Raw genomic sequence first — 25,046 nt, 5'->3', positions numbered from 1 at the left:
GCAGTGTTCAGGGAACGCCAGAGATAAGACTTCTGGCCACCAGTGAGCCGGACAGAACAGAGCCGTATTTCTCCTCTTTCTAAAGCAAATAGGAGAAATATCGCTGAATTCTTTTTCTCAGCAAGGAACATCCCTGAGAAAGAGAATGCGCCCTGAGGGTAGGTTTACAGACGGCCCCTTTAAGGCCTGCTGTCTTTTATGGTCCAAGCTGAAGGGATGAAATAAGCCCCCGGTCTTCTGTAGGGCTCCCAGGCTTATTAGGAGGAGGAAAATTGCCACCTAATAAATTGTGGTCAGACAGGTTATCTGCTCTCAAACTGTTTCCTGATGTTATCAATGACAAAGCGTGCCTGAAACGTCATTAGCAATTTTAATTTCGCCCCATCCTGTGGTCCTGTGATCTCACCCTGCCTCCACTTGCTTTGTGATATTTTATTAGCTTGTGAAGCATGTGATCTCTGTGACCCACACCCTATTCGTGCACTCCCTCTCCTTTTGAAAATCGCTAATAAAAACTTGCTGGTTTAAGGCTCGGGGAACATCAGGGATCCCGCCTACATGTGATGTCTCCCCCAAACTCCCCCTCCCCCCGACACCCAGCTTTAAATTTCTCTCTCTTGTGCTCTTTCCCTTTATTTCTCAAACCAGCTGAGACATTTAGGAAATAGAAAAGAACCCACGTAACCAGCGGGTTCTCCCGATAAAAAATACCTTAAAAGATAACAATAAAATGTTTAAAATTGTCTCTGTAAAATTATTATTAAGTCTAAAACTCCTATTCACAGGGGAATAAACTGAAAGAGGAAAAAACAATTTGTTTAGAGTTAAGATTAGGTCAGAATTAGTACCAACACTTTAGTTGAGTTTAGGAATTCAGAAAATACCACAACCTTCTGACTCCACTCTCCATACCATTCTTGGAACCAAAACTCCCCTTTCGGTCATAAGCAGGCCCCACATACAAAGGAGTGTCATGAAAAAAGCAGAATACAGAAAAATAGGCAATGAACTCAGAAGAGCTGAGTTCCAGCTTTAACCATGGTACTAACTGCTGCAGCAACTTTGGGTAAGTCAGTAAACCTTTTGGGACCTCATTCCTCATGGCTGAAGTCAAAATGATCTACCTTGCGAGGTTTTTATTAAGAAGAGTAAATGAAGCAACGAACACAGATGCACCCTATATAAGAAGATTAGATACATACATACACATGAGCACAATTTTTTAACTATATGCAGACTCTACAGTAGCATTATCAGTTTAGATTAGTAATTTGTGCTAAAATTGGACTGGACCCAAAACAAATATGAAACAAGGTGAAGGCTAATTTCCTATCCACTTCCTACTTCCCACCTTCTGTGGCAGCCTTGATTTTCCCTCCATTAAAATGCTGGAAGTGCCTGGCGGCCTTCATTGCCTCTTTCATGGCACGCAGGCTTACAAAGCAGGGCGCATGGTCTTTTCTTATCTCTTTAATGAGGTAAGCTGGGCTGAGCACCTGTCTGCTACTGTGACCTGAACGTCATATTACTGGCACCACAGCTCCTCTTGCACATTAATTTTAAATGACATCCTTTCACTTGGACATATTTCCCAGATTTTGACCTGTCTTTGTTCATCTCATTTTAGTTCCCTAATAAATCTATATCCTTATTAATCATTATTTTTCCTAACTTGGAAAACAGTCAGCTATTCCAAGTAGTGAGAATGCTCATTTAAGATCCCCTGAGATCCAGCATGGATGGCCTTTCTGTGTAAGGCTAACCTATTACTGCACTATCACAGTCACAAAATAATAGCACATCCAGAGGCAAACAGAAAGACAAACAAGAGAAGGGGAGGGCAGCCCTGTTCAGTTATCTCCTGCTATATGACTTACAGAATACAACAAAACAATGGTTACCTATTAGCCTAAGGATGCTATACTATTTGTTTTCATATTAACAACTCATTCAGCTTACATGGCAGGAGAGAGTTTTGTGACAATAATAATTCCTCCTGTTCCAATGAACATGTCTGGAAGGGACATTGCTAAGGAAGTAAAATGAAATACACCGTGTGTTAGTTTAACGCATCTGTTTCTTATATATAAAAACAGAGATGGTTTTTAAAACATGAGTGAAGGACAAGTGGTATGGCAAGTTTTTAGGAAATGGAATCAAGCTTGTAGGGATTTCATAATTTGAAAAAAAAAATGAAAAAAAAAAAAGATGCACACAACATATTAGGATAACATCTAACAGATGCAAGGAGTTAGGAAAAGGCTCCATGCATCCTAACATATACTTCAAGAATAGCAGCAATTAAGACATCCCACAGCAATTAAGACATCTCACAGCAACATGCAAAGCCAGGGAGGGTGAGGAAAGTGCCTGGGGACAAGACACAGTTTACAGTCCAAGCCAATAAATCCTCAGGCCCCTAAGGTACCTAAGAAATTCATTATCTCTAACAGCATGAAAATATAATTTACTTCTCCTAACAGAACTAAGAATGACCTGACCACAGGTTTCCAAGTTGCACCTTCAGCCATCCTGGATTAAAGGTGAATTTGAGCCACAGACTATTCTCCATTCATAAGAAGTAACCCAGAGAAAGGCGGGTCAGTACTGAGAGAAAGGATAAGGACAGACAACTGAAAACTAAGGCTTTTCAATTTCTGTAGTTACTCACACAAGAAATCAGTCAAAAAATATGGAGGCACACCTATACACAAGATGTCATTAAGCATGGATGATTCACTAAGGCAAAATAAGGCAAGCAAGGATGACTATACTGGTCTCATTGAGCTAAATGTTAGTGACCTCAACATAAAACGTCTATGACATCCTCAGCCATGAGAAACATCTCAAGACTCACCTCATGTTTGGAGAAGAGCCGCACGGCCTCCAGCTGGTGGAAAATAGGGTAGTGCTGGGAGTCGATCTGGTCACGCCTGTAGACATCACCCACCACCAGGAAGGCATCTAGCCCCGCGTGCAGCAAGTCCCACTGGTGTGCAGACGTGTGCGCTCTCAGCATGTGAGTCCGATTCAGGTAATAGTTGTCCCCCTTCTTCCTGCTGGGGTGGTCGGCTGGGATGAGCAGGCTGTCAAAGTTCTGCCAGGTCGTGACCACTGGAGAAAGGCTGTCGTAGACCGAGAACAACGGGGTCCCGAAGCGGCCCACGTACTGCTTGTAGAAGTGCTCCTTCACCCTCTCCTTGATCAGCCACAGAGGGTGGTGCTGCTGGTTGTGCAGGTTCCTGCCAACTCTGGTGAGGACCTTCTGGGTGAGGTTGCTGTAGTCGTCCTGAGGGTAGGATGTGCCCAGCAGCTCCACCACACTGCCTGGAGCTCTCTGGGCAGCACACTCTGCTGCAGCAGGTCTCGATCCCCAGGCCTGGTGCTGATGGCCCCTGGAGATGTGACTGGCCTTGCTCACCAGGTAGACATAGGCATGGGCACCTCTCCTGAGAGCTGAGGCCACCATTGTAGAAACTTCTCACGGGTTCTGGAAAGAGCACACAGGCAAAGCACAAGTCAGGTGTCACTCTGTGGAAAGCAAGTCTGTTCTTTGTGTCTCCCACCAGCTGCCTCTTGTCATACTGTCATGTCTCCCCCACTATGACCTCCACACAGCTGAAAGAGCCAATTAAAGAAACCTGACAGATGCGTGATACTTAATGCACTAAATCAGAAGATTCTTGGAAGTCACTTTTAGATCCCTAATCTCTAGTTCTCCTTCCTTTGTCATTCAGATCCTTGGCTTTGTACAAAACCTCGTTTATTATGCCATCATGTCCTGAACTTGTGATGTGGAAAAAAACTTTAAATGTGACAACCTGTACATTATAGAACCAAAAACCTTTAGAGGGATCCCCTAAAATACAGCATTTAATTGGACCCTACTATGGGTCCCACTAATAAAGGAAGCAAATGGTTAGACAGAGGCCTCTGAAGGAGAGTGGAAGAGAAGAGATTAGAAGAGCCATCCTTCACATTTCTACCGATCATTAGAAGTTCTGTTTATCTCTGACGTAGCGTAACTTCTGGATTACTTCACTAGATCACAAAGGGATATTACTAATTTCTTAAAAAGTTTTAAATAAAATACACCACTTTAGATGGTGGTTAACTTTAATATTTTAAAAATAAAATAGAAAATCTAAGGAAATGTTATACAAAGTGATAGCCTATATCAATGGACAGCTGTAAACGCAAGTCTTCTCCCGTCTGGTCACTTAAACTTCATACCTTTGTGGCGCCTTCTCAATTACACCTTTGGCAAAACAGCAAATTTCTACTACACACCCACAATTAACCAGAAACAGGACTAAACTTGTTGGGGGACAGTGACAGAGCAGCCAGAAGACAGAGCACTGACCTAGATTTTTAAATAAAATGCCTAGAATTTAATAAAATCACCAAACTTTACAGCTGAAAGTCTCCTCAGCTGTCATCTAGTATAGGCGGTTCAAGTCACGGATGAGGTAAGAAAGACCTAAGTGTAACAGCGAAACTCTAAGCTAGTGGAAGAGTTCAATAAGACAACCGCAGAGGGCTGTGGACCACTCACACGGTGTCTTCTTCCCACTCCCACAGAAGCCCGTTATGAACTCACTCAGGGATCCCAATAAGGAGAGTCTTGAGATGTCACTTCCCAATGTTCACAAATAATTTACGTTCACTAACTTCAATTATAAAAATCCATCTTCTAAAATGTGGAATTCTTCCCTACTGGGCTACTTTAAAGCATACAACTACGTGGCTGTTTTACTGCAAGGGCCATGCAATTATACCAAGAAAATATGTAACGTCATGATATGAAGCTGCATTAGGAGAGAATTATATTGTTCCTCCAAGTCACTATCAAAGGACAGTCTGTCCCTGGACAACACAATCCACCTGACTCCAAATTAGAAATGAGGATATCTAGCTTCAAGTTGAAGGGCTGTGCTTGCGTGTGATTGCTTCTTAGAAGCCGTGCACAGCACCTTTGTCTGAGACTGTCATCACTTGAGACATTTTCAAAGACACCCAGGAACTCTCTGGTTTTATTCACTTACGGCATTATTTTGTCAGAGTTGTTGCAAAAGGGCTTTTCGCTGAGCTTCAACTGAAATGTCTTCCCATCTAGTGTTCAGTGACTTGTCACTGCAGTGGATATGAATTTTAAATATGCATATGCAGCCTTACACGTCTTAGCACAAAATGAAACCGTGAGGTTATTAGCTACCTAACTCAGCACCCTCGCCAAAACACAGGAAAACCTTTCTTCCTTCCAAAGGCATATGCTGTTAGACAAAGTTCAGAATTGTTCTGGGAAAGGTGCTTCTGATGCAGTTATTTGTGGGCTGCTGTCGATGCTTTTCCTTCCCAGTTTCCTGCTCTTCACACATCCAAATCCACACTTAGGTTCCATTCCCAGGGATGCACCCCAGCCTCGTGTCCCTTCCTTGCTCTCCTCACGCAGTCCCCAGCTTCCCGATGAAAGTCTGAGGTTCTTGCCCTCGTTTTCAGGCCTTCTATCTATCTGCTCAGCCCTGCTTACATTCTTCACTGTCATTCACCCCACCCAGAAAAGTATTTGTCCTCTATTACCATCTCTAACAGAGGGAAAGGGATGACTAGGAGAGCCTTCCCACTTCTATCTGAGGAGTGACTTCCTTTCCTCCCACCTCTATCAAATGTCTCTATAAGAAATGTATCCTCTGGAAAATACATAAGAGACCCAGGAGGATAAGACCAACGACGCTCATACTATTAACACACTGTTCTTCCATTTGATCCTTCAACAGTTCTGTGATGTAGGTATTGCACATACCACTTTACCAACAAAGAATATAAAGCTCAAAAAGATCACGTAACTAGCATAAATTCATATGCCTAGCTAGCCATGAGACACAGTTCAGAATTCTTGGCAATTCATATATAGCTGACCCTCAAACAACATGGATTGAACTGTGAGGATCCACTTACACGCAGATTCTTTTCAATAACAGTTACACTGAGTGTGACTGCCCCTCCTGCCTCCCCTGTCACCTCCTCTCTCTCTTCTACCTCTGCCAGCCCTGAGAAGGCAAGACCAATCCCTCCTCTCCCTCCTCAGCCTACTCAACGTGAAGATAAGAATGAAGATCTTTAGGATGATCTACTTCCACTTAATAAATAGTAAATATATTTTCTCTCCTCATGATTTTCTTAATAACATTTTCTCTAGTTTATTGTAAAAATACAGTATATAATGCCTGTAACATATAAAATATGTGTTAATCAACTGTTTATGTTATCAGTAAAGCCTCCAGTTAACAATTAGTAGTTAAGTTTGGGGGAAGTCAAAGGTACACAGGAATTTTCAACTGACTGAGGGAGGGTAATCAGTGCCCCCAAAGCCCCCATGTTGTCCAGGGGTCAAGTGCATTTCTCAGTAGGGTGTGGTGGCTCACGCCTATGATCCTAACACTCCGGAAAGCCAAGGCGAAAGGATCACTTAAGCCCAAGAGTTCGAGAGCAGCCTGGGCAACATGGCAAGACCCTGTCTCTAGAAAAAAAAAAAAATTTCTTTAATAAATTAGCTGGGTATGGTGGCACACACCTGCAGTCCCAGCCACTGGGGAGCTAAGGCAGGAGGACTGCATGAACCCAGGAGTTCAGGCTTCAGTGAACCAGGATCGCACCACTGCACTCCAGCTTGGGTGACAGAGTGAGACCCTGCCTGACCAAAAAAAAAAAAAAAAGTATTATTTCTCAATCAAAAGTCCAAGATTGTTAAGTTCAAATGATATCTCTGCAATGACCTCCCTTAACTTCTATTTTATCTAATTGAGATTATATATCAATGTGTTTTTAAATACACAAATGCATGAATAAGTAAATCCAATAAAACACATTAGTTTAGATGGTAAAAATGAAATAAGTATTTAACTACAGACCTAAGGATCAAATCTGCCCACAGTCGTCTGTTTGGGTTTTTTTTTTTTTTTTTTTTTTTTTTTTTTTTTTTTTTTTTTTTTTTTTTTTTTGTGGCTTTGGCCTTTTTTTGTTTTTGAGACAGGGTCTCACTCTGTCACCCAGACTGGAGAGCGGTGGGATGATCATGGCTTACTGGAGCATTGACCTCCCAGACTCACGTGATCCTCCTGTCTCAGGCTCCAGTGGCTCCCTGCCTCGGAGATAGCTAGGATTACAGGTCCAAGCCACTACACCTGGCTAACTTTTGTATTTTTTGTAGAGATGAGGTTTCACCATGTTGCCCAGGCTGGTCTCAAACTCCCAGCTCAAGTGAGCTGCCCACCTCAGCCTCCCAAAGTGCTGGGATTACAAGCATAAGCCATTGTGCCTTGCCCATAGTCTGTTTTTGCAAATAAAGCTTGTTGGAACACAGCAACAGCCATTTGTTGATTTAACATCTGCAGTGGCTGTCTTGCTATCAAGGTAAGATTGAATAGCTGCTACAGAGACTGTGTGGCCCACAAAGCCCAAATACTCACTATCTGGTCTGTTATAGAAAGAGTTTGCTGAGCCCTGTTTTAGCTTAACCTACTGAAAAATTTTTCCACATTATTAATAAAATCTTCCTAGTCACAAATATATGTAGATTATAAACTCACAAAAAAGGAGCAAGAATACAAATGTGGACATGAAGTATGTTAGCACTGGTACAAAAGAAACAATCAGACCAACTATAAGAAGAGAAAATACAGTATAATGGGCAACAGGCCAGACTTTGCGGAGATGCCAATGTTGGTTTGATCCTAAGTTGACCTCTTAGCTGCCGTGTATCATCCTTAAAAACATTATTTAACCTTTCTGGCCCTCAAGGTCCTCATCTGTAAAAGAGAGAAAAATAATACCTATCTCATAATGAAAAGATTACACTAGATTGTGTTCATCAGCTAATTAACTCATTGCTCAGTGTTTAACAGATAAGATAAGCTGAATTCAGAGTTAAAAGTGACCCAGAGATTTCAAGAGATCGGGTAACAGATGAACTAATAAAGTCATTCACTGATACAGAGAACTCAGAATGGGTTTACGTTGTTTGTTCAGATCATCTTTTGTAGAGGGAAACAGATTTGGACAAACGGAAGTTCAGTATGAATGAGATAGCCACATTACAATTTCTGTAAGGCAATTCGAGTTATATTATAGTTTGGAAAGGAGGTAAGACATTAGTCCTGGAAATGTAGACCTTGGAGGTAATTTGCATAGACAGAAGAGTTAATATCACAAGCATATATAAGAATCCATGGGAGGCTAACAGCAAGATAGAAGTGGGCAAAAGATAGAAGAATACTTGGAACTTAGCACATTGAAGGGAAGGGGATGTAAGGAGTAAGACAGAGGGGACATAAAGGGTGCCACAGCACAGAAGTCAGGGGAAAAGACATCTAGAAGGAAACAGGGGCCTTTTCTGAACCCAAATACCACTCAATGTGCAAGTTTAGCGTGCCGTATTATTGCTACCTGCTGTTGTCTGTATTCCTACTAGACTGTGTGGTTCTTGAGAGAAGAACACACAGTCACACATATATATATACATACTCTTTCTCCCTCTCTCTCTCTCATATTTATCACTGCATGCCTGGAATCCAGCACCGCATCTGACGCTGGGTGGAAGACACCAGAAGAACAGAAATAGGAAGAAAAAGAAAGAATGGAAGGAAATTGGTCAGCAAGGTCACACAAAACAAAGAAGCCTGCCGCTTTGGTAGGGGCAGTACATAACTATTTAAAAACTCAATAGAGTGAAGAGACAACTCACAGAATGGGAGAAAGTATTTACAAGCCATATATCCGGGAAAAAGTCAATGTCCAAAATATATAAGGAACTCACGCAACTCAACAGCAAGAAAGCAAATAACTTACAAATGGGCAAACGGGCCGGGCGCAGTGGTTCATGCCTGTAACCCCAGCACTTTGGAAGGCCAAGGTGGGCGGATCACGAGGGCAGGAGATCGAGACCATCCTGGCGAACACGGTGAAACCCCGTCTCTACTAAAAATACAAAAAATTACCCGGGCGTGGTGGCGGCGCCTGTAGTCCCAGCTACTCGGGAGGCTGAGGCAGGAGAATGGCGTGAACCCGGGAGGCGGAGCTTGCAGTGAGCTGAGATCGCGCCACTGCACTCCAGCCTGGGCGACAGAGAGAGACTCCGTCTCAACAAAAAAAAAAAAAAAAAAAAAAAGAAAAGAAGAGGGGCAAAGGATCTGAATAAACATTTCTCAAAAGAAGACATATAAATGGCCAACAGGTATGCGAAAAAAAATCCTCAAAATCACTAGTCATCAGAGAAATGCAAATCAAAAGCACAATGAGATACCACTTCACACCTGTTTAGAATGACTATTACCAAAAAGAGAAATGGTAAGTGTAGGTGGGGATGTGGAGAAAAAGGAACCATTGTACACTGTTGGTGGGAATTTAGAGGAGTATAACCACATACGGGAAACAGTATGGAGGTTCAAAACAATTAAAAAATAGAACTGTTACTATATGATCCAGCAATACCACTTCTGAGTATATAACATAGGAAATGAAATCTGTATGTCACCTTGTTCACTGCACCCCCTTGTTCACTGCAGCATTATTCACAATGGCCAAGATATGGGATCAACCTAACTGTCCATCAACAGATGAGTGCATAAAGAAAATGTGATGTATGTATACAATAGAATATCATTCAGCCTTTAGATAGAAGTAAATCCTGTGATTTGTGACAACAAGGATGAACTAGGAGAACTCTCGCTCTCTCTCTCTGAATCTTACTTTCCCTATATTTCTCAACGTGAAAATAACATATACCTTTCAATGGCAGTAAGAGTATTAAATAACAATGAAGGTAAAAAACATAACACAGTATCTTGAAGGAATATAACAGGTCCTCACTAAATGGCAGCTATTATCAGTATTATTATTATTTCTATCATTACTATTGGGATACAGCTGCCCGGAATGTCCAAACAGTGGGCATAGTGGTCAAGTCCACTTCTCTACAAGACTGCTCTAAGAAGTAACATTTCAAAAGGTATCTGAAGCACCTGTTACATGGTCATGGATCACATTTGAATTCTTTCGCTTGTTTTTCATTTTGGACACATGCAGAATGCTGTAAGCTTTCTTTATCACTATAAAGCGGCACAGTGACAACAACTAGTAAAATACTGAATAAATGTTTGTTGTTAGAATGAATGAGTTTTATAATGGTTTCAACAGTCCTTTCAACCTCCCTCATTCTTCTGTGTAAAGAAAACATTAAGCAGCATGCAAATTGTACTGGACTGATCATTTTCCTAAAGCATTATTAGCTTAAGGGAAATAGCCAGTGGTGAGCAAGCATAACCCATATACGGTCACCACTATACAAAAGTGTGCAAGCACAATCCATAACCACCAGATGCAATACTCACACAATTTCTATCAAGAAAAAACGAAGCTTGGTTCAGTCAACACAGTTACACATTTTATTTTACTAAATAACGGTGGGAAAATGGCCAAATTCCATTCACTTTTACTGATAGAAAGGCAAGTCAAGAGAATGCTTTGGTTCCTGCTGACTAGTATGAACAAAAAGAGAAGGGCTATAAGCAGGCCATTTCCTATATTACTCACGAGGGTGTTATTGGCGCAACATTTCTAGAAAGCAATTCAGCACTATCAAGAGACTTAAAACTGTTCATACCCTTTGACAGGGTAATTACCCTTCTAGGAACTTATCACGAGGAAATAATGTAAATGAAGACAGAAGTTAAACACAAAGAAGTTTCATTACAGTATTATTTATAATAGAAAAAATATATACATCACATAAATGTCCCACAACAAGGGAATGATTAAGCAAATTACCGGAGAACCATAAAATAAAATATTATGCAGTCATTAAATATAATGGTTGCAAAGAGTTTTGATGATATAACTATATAAAGTGATAAATAGGATATAAAATTATATGTATGGTATGATCTTAACTCTATAAATATATATCTACCTATAAACACATGCATATGATATTTAGAAACCATGAGAAGAACTAGCCAGAAGATTTCATAGTAATTATCCCTAGCACTTATTTTCTATTTTATGTATTAATATTTCCAAATATTCTAAATAGACATTCATTCTATTTTAAATTAAACTTTAAAACCATTGTCCTATCTGACCAAGTTTCAACTGTGCTCTTAGTTGGTTCAGGTAATATAAGCATTCTCTAGCCTGATCTTGTCTGTTTTGCTAAAAATGTCTTGAATACTGGCATGAATTTTTCTAAATTCAGAACATTCTCCTTCTACTAACATAACATGATAAATTTTAAACTGTACAAGCTCAGCTCCTGATCCCGGTTACCCTATCCAGACCTTCTTTCTGAGAGGGAGGATAAAAATTTTTTAAAGTTCACATGCAAATGAAATCAATTATCAGGGACAAGGTCACACATTGTCTAGATATCTACCTTGGAGAATACTTGGGGGTTATTCTTAGAGGGACTTTGTGTAATACGCAAATAATAAAATCACCAGGAAGCCAGCTTGGATGTGTAGAAGAAAAGAACATGCTGGGTCTACAAATTCTGGAACTAACTGGGCACTGGAGAAACCTATCTCCCAATAGCTTTGTTGAAATCATTATAAATAAGCTGGATATTTAAAATGGAAATACATTTTTCATGCCAAATGACCCAGGCAGTACTTACCTGCAGACATGTGTACCTCTCCCACTAGAAAATAAGACTTTGAGGGCAGGAGCCATTCATTTGATTGTTTCTATAAGATGGTCAGGCACAGGAAGTAAGTGCCCAAAGAAAGTGCTTCTTCCATGAATGAATGAATGAAAAAAAATGAATGAATGGCTCTCATACCACACTGCTACAATTGTTTCCAGTGAGCTTAAGAAAAGCGAGTTGCACAGTACCATTCAACCAATATAAGGCCAAATGAACAGTGCATTTTGAAATCATTAATTTGAAGTAACACGAAATGCCTAGGAGAAAATGTTACTATACAGTTGTAATGAGAGCATCTCACACCCTTTTCTTGAGTTTCATCCATTTAGACTCAAATATTAATTTTCAGAGAATTTGGTGTTCTAGAAATGACTGCAGACCCCGATACAATGACACTGCTTCTAGACTGGGCACTTTAACAGCCTTGAAGAAGCAGATAACCTGTTTTCTGTGATGGTTCATCAGGGCCTGTTTTTCTGATTGATTCTGGAGCTAGTAAGTGACAAAAGAGGAGCCCTCAAGGGAGGAAGATGCAGCTCCCTCACACGAGAGTGTCTACAGCTCAGAACCCCAGCAGCCCCTTACCATTCACAAATGCACTTGGCTTCCATGGATAAATATAAGTATTTTTAGGTCAAATGACTATTTACTTATCTATCATTGGTCTCAACAATGTATTTAAGGCATGGTTTACAACCATCAGCAAGAGCTTGGCACTGGATTTCACCGCCCAGGGCACATGGCTTCCATGGGTTGGCAAAGGCCCAACACAATATTAATGAGTATGCCATTTGTCAAGACAATTATGCAAGCACTTGGCAACTGCACAAGGAGGGCAAGCCTTAAGAGAGACAGTGCCAGGGCATACGGATCAGAGAGCCCAAGAAATCCTTTGACACTTCAGTCTTTTTTGTAATAGCTACCTTTTGTGCAGACAATGTCTTTTTAAAAAATTTAGTCTAATGGGGAAAAAAAGTAGTGAGGGAAGCAATTCTAAAACAATTATTATCTCAATATACAATGCCATCTTCCCCATTAAGAAGAGATATCCTGGCCAGGCACAATGCCTCAAGCCTGTAATGCCAGCACTTTGGGAGGCCTAGGTGGGTGGATCACCTTGAGGTGAGGAGTTTGAGAACAGCCTGGCCAACAGGGCAAAACCCCGCCTGTACTAAAAATATAAAAATGAGCCGGGCACAGTCGCACGCACCTGTAATTCCAGCTACTGGGGAGGCTGAGGCAGAAGAATAGCTTGAACCCGGAAGGCAGAGGTTGCAGTGAACCGAGATTGCGCCACTGCACTCCAGCCTGGGTGACAGAGCAAGCCTCCATCTCAAAAAAAAAAAAAAAAGAAAGAAAGATATATTTTCATCACTGTAATTCAGTTGAGAAATGACTATCAATACTATTCTTTGCTAATAAATGCCATATGTTCAAGAATGAGAGATTTGAAGGTGTTCTGTCGCACTGGAAACTTCCATACTCGTGAGAAACATATCTTGTGACAAAAACAAATGGAAAAATACAACTTTTAAAAGTTTTTTTTTTTAGACACAAATCATAGTACTTAGTTCCAAAAGAAATCTGTTTTGCTATCCTAAGTCAAAAGGTTAAAATCTGTAATTAAATGAATACATAAGAGAATGACTACAGACCAAAGACACTACAAAATTAATCTGAAGATAAGCATCTAAAGATGTCATTGTATTTGGAATTGTAGTGATTCCCAATCCTTCTTTTGCTATTGTTTTTAACTTTTAAAAATATATTCAGTTAAAATTAAGTTCACGTTACCAATATCCACTTGTACAAATGCTTTCTGAAACATAGCAGGGAAAAAAATTCCTCTCAATAAATAGAAAAAGCACAATACATACTCTCGCTTTCTCTCTCTCTCACACACAAAAATATCTAAATCACCCCTCATGTTTTTTAGCATCTCAACAAAATCATTTATTTTTGTTTTTAAAAAATGGTATTAACCAAACTATAGTTTTACATATTCCATATTTCAGGAATGTTGGCATAATTAATTATCCATGATATTCAGCATTTAAAAGAATTTTATAATAATCTTACTATGTACATATATATAACAGTTTTAAAATTAAAAATATTCAGCTAATGAAAAAGAATCAAGTTTTCCCCCACAAACAATTTAGCAAGCAGAACAGTTATGGCAAGTAAAATTAAAGTTTTTTTTTAAATCAACTCTCTACACTGCATATTAAAAACTATTTTAAGCAATTGAAAACATTACTGTGCTACAGAAGAAATAGCCTCCAGGTTAAAAATTCTTCTCTCCTAAATATTCTAAATAAACTGATTATTTATAAGAGTCTCTAAATGAAGTCAATGCACATAAACTCCTTGCTCGACTGTAGTGCAGCAATTACACAAAGGTTTCGTCAGTCTTCACACTCACAATTAGTAAGTAGAGTCTAACAGCCTGAAATATTTCTCTACCTACAAATGGTAAAGGAGCATCATCTTCTCTCTGAAGCCTTTTATTACTTCTTTCTTTTAATTCTCATAACACCACTATGAAAGACAAACATTAATCTGTGAAAATCATGCCAACTGACCAAAAGTACTTAAGTGGCGGCACCAGGATTCAAACCAGGTTCACCTGACTCCTACCTGGTTCCAGTCCACCCCTGCTATTTCCATTGCCTGCCCTCTCCTAAGGAATATTAGCCTACCTTGCATTTTTCAATAGATGGAGTCCTAGTAAGTTCTTGATAAAATTTATTTTTAAGTCAAAACGCATCTTCCCACTAACATGATCTATAATTCCAGAAATGTTTTACCTCTATGCGAACCATAATTTATCCTATATGCTCTCCTCGGGGAGAACTGAGCCATCTCTTCTCTCTTCCCAACTGTCTTCTGTACACACCTCACTCGTGGCACACAAAACACTCACTAAACTTACCAGTTAGGATGCTAGTCCATCTGTCAGATCTTAAGCAACTTGAGGACAGGGACAGTATGTCCTCAAGTTGCTTCAGACAATGTTTTGGACAATATGTCTGTCTTTAAAAGGAATGTTTCTCCAAATCAAACGGAGTAAACCCATTATGAACATTTATGTTATAAATTTCCAAATCATTGTTTAGCTAAGAAAAGATACCATTTATTTACCTCACAGTGACATTTCCAAAGCTCCATTTTCTCTCCATAGTGGATCTAGTGACAAAGTAGTTGAAAAACTAAAGCACAGCACTGAAGTTCATTTAGCAAGTCCTTCGAAAAGACGGACATCAAACAACTTTTTATTTTATAATTCAGAGTAGGCTGTTCTATGCATGGTAAGTCATATCCTGAACATAGTGGCAAGACTGCTAGAAGAGTAGAATTCAGGCCTACATATCAGAGTTCCATTAACCCCAAACAGCCCCATCATACTGTGCTCTCTGCTAAAATTCCCATTAAAAAAAAAATATATATATATATACACACACACACACACACACAGCCCTCCACTTCTCTATAACCTTTGTAGGTCTGTTGTAAGGATTAGCAATACGTGAAATCATTTAGTTGAAACTGCAAAGCATATAAGAAATAATACATATGCCATCCATTCTTCTTATCTGCAGCATAGTCTATAAAGTTGCTATGACCACTGAATTAGCAAACAGTGAAGCACTGCTCCAAGGGGAAATATACAGTTGGTTTCCTGCGAGCCTCTGGTCACGTTTTTGTCAACTAATCAATACATAGTCTTGTCTTATGTGTGTTTCTGTTTAAAACATTTAATACATATTATTGACTCATTAACATTGCACTCACAGCCTATAATAGCATTATAACTCATACCTAAATGAAGCTCTTAACATACATGTTTTCTCTGTAAGGCATATCACAGCCTTCCTGTACTTAGAGACACTATACAGCACTTCGGTCAGGTCTGTCTGTCTAATCTATCTAATCTATCTATCTATCATTTGACAGAGTCTCGTTCTGTCGCCCAAGCTGGAGTAAAATGGCACGATCTCAGCTCACTGCAACCCTCTACCTCCCAGGTTCAAGCGATTCTTGTGCCTCACCCTCCTGAGTAGCCGGGATTACAGGCGTGCACCACCACACCCGGCTAACTTTTTGTATTCTTAGTAGAGGTGAGGTTTCACACATTGGCCAGGCTGGTCTCGAACTCCTGGCCTCAAGTGATCCTCCCACCTCGGCCTCCCAAACTGCTGCGATTATAGGCATAAGCCACAGCGCCCGGCCCAGTCTCACCACTTTTAAACAGCAAAATCACAACAAACAGCACAAAAAAGTGTGAAATGTGACACTACATAGACCATGAAAAGGACACTTGTTTACAGTTTGAGAGCTGAACAAGGCAGAACATCACCGTGTTCCACCTCAGCTAGGAACATGCGTCTCAGGCAAGTCAGATTTATTCCCCCTGTTGTGCACATCTCTGCAAATGCCCATGAAAGCGCCTCAAGTGCTGATTTTGAGGTTACAAACAGATTTTAGAGAGCAGGCAAATTCACAAGCACGGAATTCATGAATAATACTGGATTGAGTGTATATCAAGAAATTGATAATAGTAGGTGTCTCCAAGGAAGACAATGATGTGGCTGGGAGAGAGCAGGGAAAGAAATTTATGTTTTACCATATGACCTTCTAACTTTTTGCATGTTATACTGTGTGTGTGCATGTGTGTCCGTGTGTGTGTGTGTGTGTGTGTGTGTGTATGAATATTATGACCACTGCTCAGAAAACAGCATTAAAAATCTAAAAAGGCTGGGCACAGTGGCTCACGCCTGTAATCCCAGCACTTTGGGAGGCAAAGGCGGGTGAATCACAAGTTCAGGAGATCAAGACCAGCCTGGCCAGCATGGTGAAACTCCATCTCTACTAAAAATACAAAAAAATTAGCCAGGCATGGTGGCACGCACCTGTCATCCCAGCTACTCAGGAGGCTGAGGCAGGAGAACTGCTTGAACCCAGCAGGCGGAGGTTGCAGTGAGTTGAGATCATGCCTGGGTGACACAGTGAGACTCTGTCTCAAAAAAAAAAAAAACTTAAAAAAAGTAAAATTATCCTTTGGGTTCAAACAGGAAAGGGAAGCAAAATAAAATAAAAAATATGAAAATAGAAGTAAATTCAAAAATGGAAAAATCACATATATTTACAGTCTCTCTAAATTGAGGAAACCGAGGGCAGATTCCCATGGTGGGGGAATCACACAGAGAATTATTTAAAGGCAAAGAATCCCATGACTCTCAATTCACACCAAAGGAGGTGGGAGCCACAGGAAGTAGGATACAAAATGAAATTTTAAAAATAATTACGTAGTAAGGACTAAGCTTTACATACACATTATTTTTCCCAGGAAATTTAAACTTCTTATTGTAAATAACACTTAAAATAATTTTGAATACAACAGTAGTTCTCAAAGTATAGTCCTAAGACCAGCAACATCGACATCACCAGAGAAGATGTTAGATTCTCAAGCCCTACCCTAGACCCAAAAAATAGGAACTTTGGGGCAGGGCACATCCGTCTGTACCCTAATAACCCTTTAGGGTGATTCTCATGCCAGCTATGGCTTGAAAACCGCTAGCATAGAAATCCACTGAAATGTTACTGTACTATTAAACAGAGGGTATAAATATATTCTAAGCTTTTTGCAATGACCATAGTAATTCTTTAGGAAAATCTGCATTCTGTGCAATAGAATAGTTGTTAGTGTTTTCATTTTTACCCCTTTGATTTCAGCTGGTCAGCAGATCCTCTACTGCTATTATAATAATAGTACTCAGCTCCTCCATCCTCTCTGAGTCTAAAAGGCTTTCATGCTGTTGTAAGCTATCTGGGAAGCAAAATAATTAAGCTCATGAGAACTGAATGTTAAGTAGTTTCAATGAAACTGGGTAAAGACCTAGAGAATATGGTATCTGGTTTTAGTGTAAGAGGATTGAAATGGCCATGTTTTATCCTTAGAGGCTTTGAATTCTCAGTCCTGGGCTATGCTCCAGAGGATGACATGGAGAGAAAACTAATCTCTAGATGAGATGGAGATATTAACATGGTAAGATTAGAAAAAAACATTAAAAAAAGATTTTATCACTTAGACCAGAATATATGTCTGTGACCACTGTTACAAGAAATCACTTAAAAAAAACCACACACACACACAAACATTACAATTTAAACACAGGTAAAAAATCTGAAGACATACAAATGGCCAACAGATGTATGAAAAACTGTTCAACATCATAAATCATCAGGGAAATGCAAATCAAAACCACAATGAGACATCATGAGACATCACCTTACCCCGGTTAGAATGGCTACAAAAAATAAATCCTGGCAAGGATGCAGAGGAAGAGGAATGCTTATACACTGTTGGTGGGAATGCAAATTAGTACAGCCACTATGGAAAACGGTATGGAGCTTCCTCAAAAAACTAAAAATAGGACTTCTATATGATCCAGCAGTCCCACTATGGAGTATGCACCCAGAAGAAATGAAATCAGTGTGTCAAAGACATATCTGCACTCCCATGTTTGTTGCAGCACTACTCACAATAGCCAAGAAATGGAATCAACCCAAGTATCTATCAACAGATAACTGAATAAGGAAAATGTGGTATATATACACAATGGAATACTGTTCAGCCATAAAAAATAATTAAATTGTCATTTACAGCAACATAGATGAATCTATAGCACATTATGTTAAACGAAATGAGTCAGACACAGAAAGACAAAAATCACATGATCTCACTCATGCAGGAGCTAAAGAAGGTGATCTCACAGAAGTCAAGAGTAGAACAGTGGATAGCAGAGGCTGTAGAAGGGAAATGCGTAGAAGGGAAATGTGACCCATGTACAGGGTCACGGACAGGAAAAGTAAGTTCTGGTGTGCAGAAGTTCTGTGCAGAAGGGTGATTATAGTTAACAATATTCTATGGTATGATTTCCAAATATCTAGAAGAAGGGATTTTGAATGTTTTCACTACAAAGAACGAATGAATGTGTGAGATGACAGAAGTGTTAAATACCCTGATTTAATCATTACACAATGTATATGTATCAAGACATCTCACTGTACCACATACATATGTACAATTATGTGTCAGTTAAAATAAAAATAAAAACTAATCCAGGAAGAAGGGAGGAAGGGAAGGAGGGAGGACAGAAGGAAGGAAAGCTCTCAAGGCTAGTCAAGCAAGTATTTACATCTCAAAAGAAACGTAAAATTTGCACTTAGAGGAAACTGAGAGATGAGTTAGAACAACCAGAGGGCATTTCCTAGATAAGGAAACCACGCCCAGAGCTGGTCTTCTCTGCAGAAGCAGTGCTGACTGGAGGTAACTGAGGACAAAGCCTCAGGCCTTCCTTTCTCCCTTCCTGCTCACCTAGTGCTAATGACGGACCCACTGCATCTTCCTTCACACAAAGAAAGCACCAGCATGAGGCACTGACATAGTGGCAAGCCAAACACCTGAGCAGAGTGGACATGACGTTCTTCAAGTTAGAGTTTAAGATTTCAGAGGCCGGGCGCGGTGGCTCACGCCTGTAATCCTAGCACTTTGGGAGGCCGAGACTGGCGGATCACAAGGTCAGGAGATCGAGACCATCCTGGCTAACACGGTGAAACTCACTCTCTACTAAAAAAATACAGAAAACAAAAATACAGAAAACTAGCCGGGCGAGGTGGCGGGCACCTGTAGTCCCAGCTACTCGAGAGGCTGAGGCAGGAGAATGGCGTAAACCCTGGAGGCAGAGCTTGCAGTGAGCTGAGATCGCGCCACTGCCCTCCAGCCTGGGCCACAGAAGAAGACTCCGTTTCAAAAAAAAAAAAAAAAAAAAAAAAAGGATTTCAGAAAAATATCAATGCTCATCTTCTGGTTAGGAAGCATTTTTTTTTTTAAGGCTCCCTCCCAGAAATCAAAGTGACCTTCAAAAAACATCATGACAGTGGATCACCTATCATATAAATCAGGGGTGTCCAATCTTTTGGCTTCCTTGGGCCACATCAGAAGAATTATCTTTGGCCACACATAAAATACACTAACACTAATGATAGCGGATTAACTAAAAATTTTAAAAAAAAAATCACAAAAAAATACTCAATGTTTTAAGGAAGTTTATGAATTTGTGTTGAGCCACATTCAAAGCTATCCTGGGCCACATGCGGCCCACAGGCCATGGGCTGAACAAGCCTGATATAAATGAAGGGCGGGGATAAGCTGTTTTCAGATTTCTATTTCCAGAGGTTTACTCTAGTAGACATGATGGCATCTTTTCATAGAGATAGCAAAAGTGTACTGCCCCTAACACAATATGGCAGAACAAGAAACAGTTATTATTCCTAATGAGAAACAACTTGACTGTCCAACACTAAGGGGCTTGTGCAATAAAGTATGTGTGACGTGTGAATGAAGATTGTTTTTTGACATTGGGCAACGGTCACAATATAGATAAAGCAGCTAAAAATTACATACATCTCATAACACCATCTTTATTTTCTATGTATGTAGGTGTGTCTTATGCTATTAAAAACATACCAGAAGAGTTCATAAAGAAGTTAACAGTGGCTTACGAGATTATGGCAATCCATCTGATTTCCTCCACCCTGCTTTTATGCACTGAGCTTCTGTAATCGAGGAAAATAAGAAATGTAGTTTGCTGTAGGGGGGATCAGTTAATCTCTGTCAATAGTCTATCAAAGAACATCTGAAAATCTTCCATAAGCTATTACAAGAAATATATCACAAATATGTGTTTTGAAGACTGGATTTTCTGGGTTTGCTAAATTTTGGGTTCAGTTGTCACCATACTGTGAAAAGATATGCTCCTGCAATCTATTAAAAAAAAGAAAAATTAGTTTTATATCTCCCTGTCCAGTCTCTTTGGTCAAATGGCTCACTGCTCTCATAAAAAGTAAAAGCATATATTCATGTATTAAACCAATCATTCACCATATTTGCATACAATTGCTTATATACACCAGCCACAAAGGCAGGTAGCTGGTATCTGAAGATGAACAAATAATGGCCCTATGCTCCAGTTAACAGGCTGGTAGAGGCAGCTCTGTGGAATAAATGCAATACAGAGAAACAAGTATTGCCTTGATGCTCTCTGAAATTATATATTCTTCCTGGGGTAATATCCTACCACCCATATGGCTCTGAATCTCAAATATTTATATCTAGACATGTACTCATTTTTTGAATTTTCAGAACCTATCAGTGAATTTGGCAGAAAGTAACAACTTACTAAATGATGAGTATGTAAATGACTAAATGAGCAAACACACAACAAGCTGGAAGACACCCCAGCTCTCCAGAGGAATTAGCTTTGAAGGGGATTTTTTTAATTAAACTTTTCATTTGAACATAACTATAGATTAACATGCAGTTGTAATTAAATAATACAGAGCAATTCCACGGACTCTTTACCCAATTTCTCCCCATGATAACATCTGGCAACACTAAAGTACAATATCACAACCAGGATATTGACACAATAGCAATGGTATTGATATATATACATGATCCATTTTCGGCTACTTTTTTACACAAACTGTGAGGTGTAGGTCAAAGTACACTGTTTTTCCTAGGGATGTCCAAATGTTCCAGGACCATTTTCTGAAGAGGGTAGCCTTTCTCCACTGAAATGCTTTCAGACTTTTGTCAAAAATAAATTGCGCATTATTTGTGGTGATCTACTTCTGGATTCTCTATTCTGTTCCACTGCTCTCTGTGTCTAACCTTTCACAAATGCCACAATGCCTTACTTACTATAGCTATAGCAGATATGAATATCAGGTAAAGTGATCCTACTGACTATTCTTTTTTAAAATTTTAGTTACTCTAGAAACATGTCTTTCCAAACAAAACTTAAAAACAGCTTGTGTATAAAAAAATCTTGCTGGGGCTGGGCACAGCAGCTCGTGCCTATAACCCCAGCACTTTGGGAGGCTGAGGCAGGAGGAATGCTTGAGACTAGGAGTTTGAGATCAGCCTGGGCAACATAGTGAGACCCCGACTCTACAAAAAAAAAAAAATTCACCAGGCATGGTGGTGCACACCATGTAGTCTCAGGAAAGAAAGAACAAACGAACAAATCTTGCTGATTCCAAAGAGAATAGTAAAGAAAAGGTAGGGGTGGGGGAAGAGTAACTGTACAATGGAGAAATCTGACAAACACTACACTGCCAGGTGATCAAGGTCAACATCTACAGTAATAAGCTTTGTTGATGGTAATGAACCCATGTACGCTGTGATGAAAATAATGGCCCTTTACAACTGTAATCCTTCAAAAAAAAAAAAAAAATATATATATATATATATATATATATATATAAACTCCAGTCTAAAAATGAGAAAAACATCAGAAAGATCCAACTGACAGACATTCTTCTAAACACCTGACAGGTACTCCTTTAAATTGTCAAAGTCATCAGAAACAAGGAAAGTGTAACAGTCACAGTCAGGGAAAGATTACTGACTAAATGTAAGGTAGTATCCGAGGAACAGAAAAAGGGTATTAGGTGAAAAATAAGAAAATCTGAATGAAGTGTGGATTTGGTTAATAATGTAACAATAGTGGTTCCTTAACTGCACCAAGTGTACCATGCTAGTTTAAGACATTAGTGAAAGAGAAAGGGTGTAGGATATATGGAAACTCTCTGTATTATCTTCCCAATGTTTCTGTAAACCAAAACCTGCTCTAAAATACAAAGTTTACTGAAATATTTATATACATTTCTAAAAAGTACTCAAGGGTTGAAATTTTGAAAGTTTAATCATTTTCACTGTTTCATCGAGGATGCTTTCAAGAAAAAAAAACTTTGCTGATATTTTCATATGAATTGAATTAAACCTACAAGTCAATTAGGGACAACTGACATCTTTAGCATGTTGAGTTTTCCAGTCTGTGAGCACAATATCTCTCTCCATTTATTTGGGTCCTTTGTCAAAAATCAGGTTTTTGTCATCTTCAGCATACAGACCCAATATGTTTTGTTAAATATATACCTATGTATTTCATTTCCTTGAGAGTGATTGTAAATGATATTCTGTTTGGAATTTTGGTTTCCACATATTCATTGCCAATGTAAAGAAATCTCACAGATTTTCATGTGTTGATCTTATATCCTGAAACCTTGCAGAACTCACTTATTAGTTTAAGGAGGGTGTTATGTTTTATTTTTGATAGACTACTTTGGATTTTCTATGTAGACAATTATATCATCTGAAAACAGACATAGTTTTCTTTCTTCCTTTCTAATCTGAATATCTTTTATTTTTCTTGCCTTATTGCAGTGGCTAGAACTTCTAGTATGATGTCAAGAAGAGTGGCAAAAGCAGACATCTTTGTTGTTTTCCCAGTCTTAGAGGGAAAGCATTCAGTCTTTCACCATTAAATATGAGGTTAACTTAAGATTTTTATAAATGTTCTTTATCAAGTTGAAAACAGATAGAGATCTGTAGTGTGTTGAGAGGGTTTTTTTTGTTTGTTTTGTTTTGTTTTTTGTTGTTGTTGTTGTTGAGACAGAGTCTCGCTCCGTCACCCAGGCTGGAGTGCAGTGGCGCAGTCTCAGCTCACTGAAAGCTCCACCTCCCGGGTTCACGCCATTCTCCTGCCTCAGCCTCCCCAGTAGCTGGGACTACAGGCGCCCACCACCACGCCTGGTTAATTTTGCTTTGCATTTTTAGTAGAGACGGGGTTTCACCATGTTAGCCAGGATGGTCTCGATCTCCTGACATTGTGATCCACCCGCCTCGGCCTTCCAAAGTGCTGGGATTACAGGCGTGAGCCACCACACCTGGCTGAGAGTTTTTATTTTTATGAGTATTGAATTTTTCTACATGCTTTTTCTGTATCAATTGATACGATTTTTCTTCTTTAGCCTGCTGATAATGGTAGATTACATTTATTTGTCTTCAAATACTGTAAAAATTGAGTTTTAAAGGATAAAAGGAACTTCACCAGATATTCATAGAAGAGCATTCGTGTTTATTTGTTTAATGTCTATCCTTACTACACAACAAGAACCACAGTGGCACAGATTACTTATGTTTTATTTAATACTACATACTTAATACCTATCCTAGCTGCTAGCACATAATAAGCAATCAATAAATAAAGAAGTGGGCCAGGTGCAGTAGCTCATGCTTGTAATCCCAGCACTTTGGGAGGTCAAGGCAGGCAGATCACGAGGTCAGGAGTTGGAGACCAGTCTGGCCAACATGGTGAAACCGTGTCTCTACTAAAAATACAAAAAAATCCACCGGCTCTGGTGGTGTGCGCCTGTATTCCCAGCTATTTGGGAGGCTGAGGCAGGAGAATCACGTGATGGAGGTTGCAGTGAGCCGAGATTACACCACCGCACTCCAGCCTGGGCCACAGTGCGAAACTCCATCTCAAAAAATAAATAAATAAATAAAATAAAATAAACAAGTAAGTAAGTGAGCCAATAACACAACATACAAGTACACAGACATGAGTGTATATATATTTGGGAAATGGCCAGTCAGCCAGGGTAATGGCAGCAGAGATTATGTTGAAGGAGTGGCCAGAAGAAGGCAGAGCTCCTATCTCACAGCACACACATACATCCATTCAAGACATAGCAAAGACCTAAACGTAAAGACTAGTGACTAAATGTGCAGCTTGTACAATAAAATATATGAGAATACTTTCATACCTTGGAGTGGACAAAGGGTTTTTAGAATACAGAAAGCAATAATGATGAAAGAAAATATGTAGAGAATGGATTTTTTTGAAAATTAAAATCTTACATTCCTCAAAAGACATCTTTAGGAAAATGAACAGGGAAGCCAAAGACTGGCAAAGAATATGATACAAACTGACAGCTGGATATATGAAGAATTCCTACAACTCAATAATCAAAAGACAAATAGCTCGGTTAAAAACAAATCAACAAAAGATTTGAACAAACACTTTACCAGAGAAGATACAAAAAAGCGGATAAAGACATGAAAAAGTGCTTGACATCATTAGTCACCAGGGAAAGCAAATAAAAGCCAGTGGAATACCACCATTAGTTATCACCATCATTATTATTGTTGTTGTTGTTGTTCCAGGAAAAAAACTAAATTTAAAAAGACTGAAAACACCAAATGTCAGCGAAGATGTGGAATAGGCAGAACTCTCAATTTGTTGGTAATGTTGTAAAATGGTACAGGCTCTTCAGAAAAAGGGCTGGCAATGTTTTACAAAGCTAAACATACACCTACCATATGATTCAGCAATTCTAATCCTAGGTATTTAACCAGGAAAAACCACTCAGAAGAAAAAGAGTTGTACATTCACTGCAGCTGTATTCATAACAGCCTCAAAATGGATGCAGT

At 39.4% G+C, this 25,046-nt stretch overlaps 1 protein-coding gene across 5 annotated transcripts in view; it reads right to left on the bottom strand.

The window, feature by feature from the left end:
* FARS2 (phenylalanyl-tRNA synthetase 2, mitochondrial) overlaps nucleotides 1–25,046 on the bottom strand; it is a 515,781-nt gene that overhangs the window by 393,164 nt on the left and 97,571 nt on the right. For all 5 annotated transcript variants that reach the window (XM_050789678.1, XM_050789675.1, XM_050789673.1 and 2 more), the window contains one exon: nucleotides 2,858–3,490. In XM_050789678.1, the coding sequence (XP_050645635.1) occupies nucleotides 2,858–3,469 (612 nt within the window). In that variant the 5' untranslated portion in view covers nucleotides 3,470–3,490. The remainder of the gene's footprint in view (nucleotides 1–2,857; nucleotides 3,491–25,046) is intronic.

Source organism: Macaca thibetana, chromosome 4 (assembly GCF_024542745.1).
Source record: "Macaca thibetana thibetana isolate TM-01 chromosome 4, ASM2454274v1, whole genome shotgun sequence".
In the NCBI taxonomy this organism is placed as follows: domain Eukaryota; kingdom Metazoa; phylum Chordata; class Mammalia; order Primates; family Cercopithecidae; genus Macaca; species Macaca thibetana.
The sequence above is the reverse complement of the archived record's forward strand: the minus strand, read 5'-3'. Positions and strand labels throughout refer to the sequence as shown.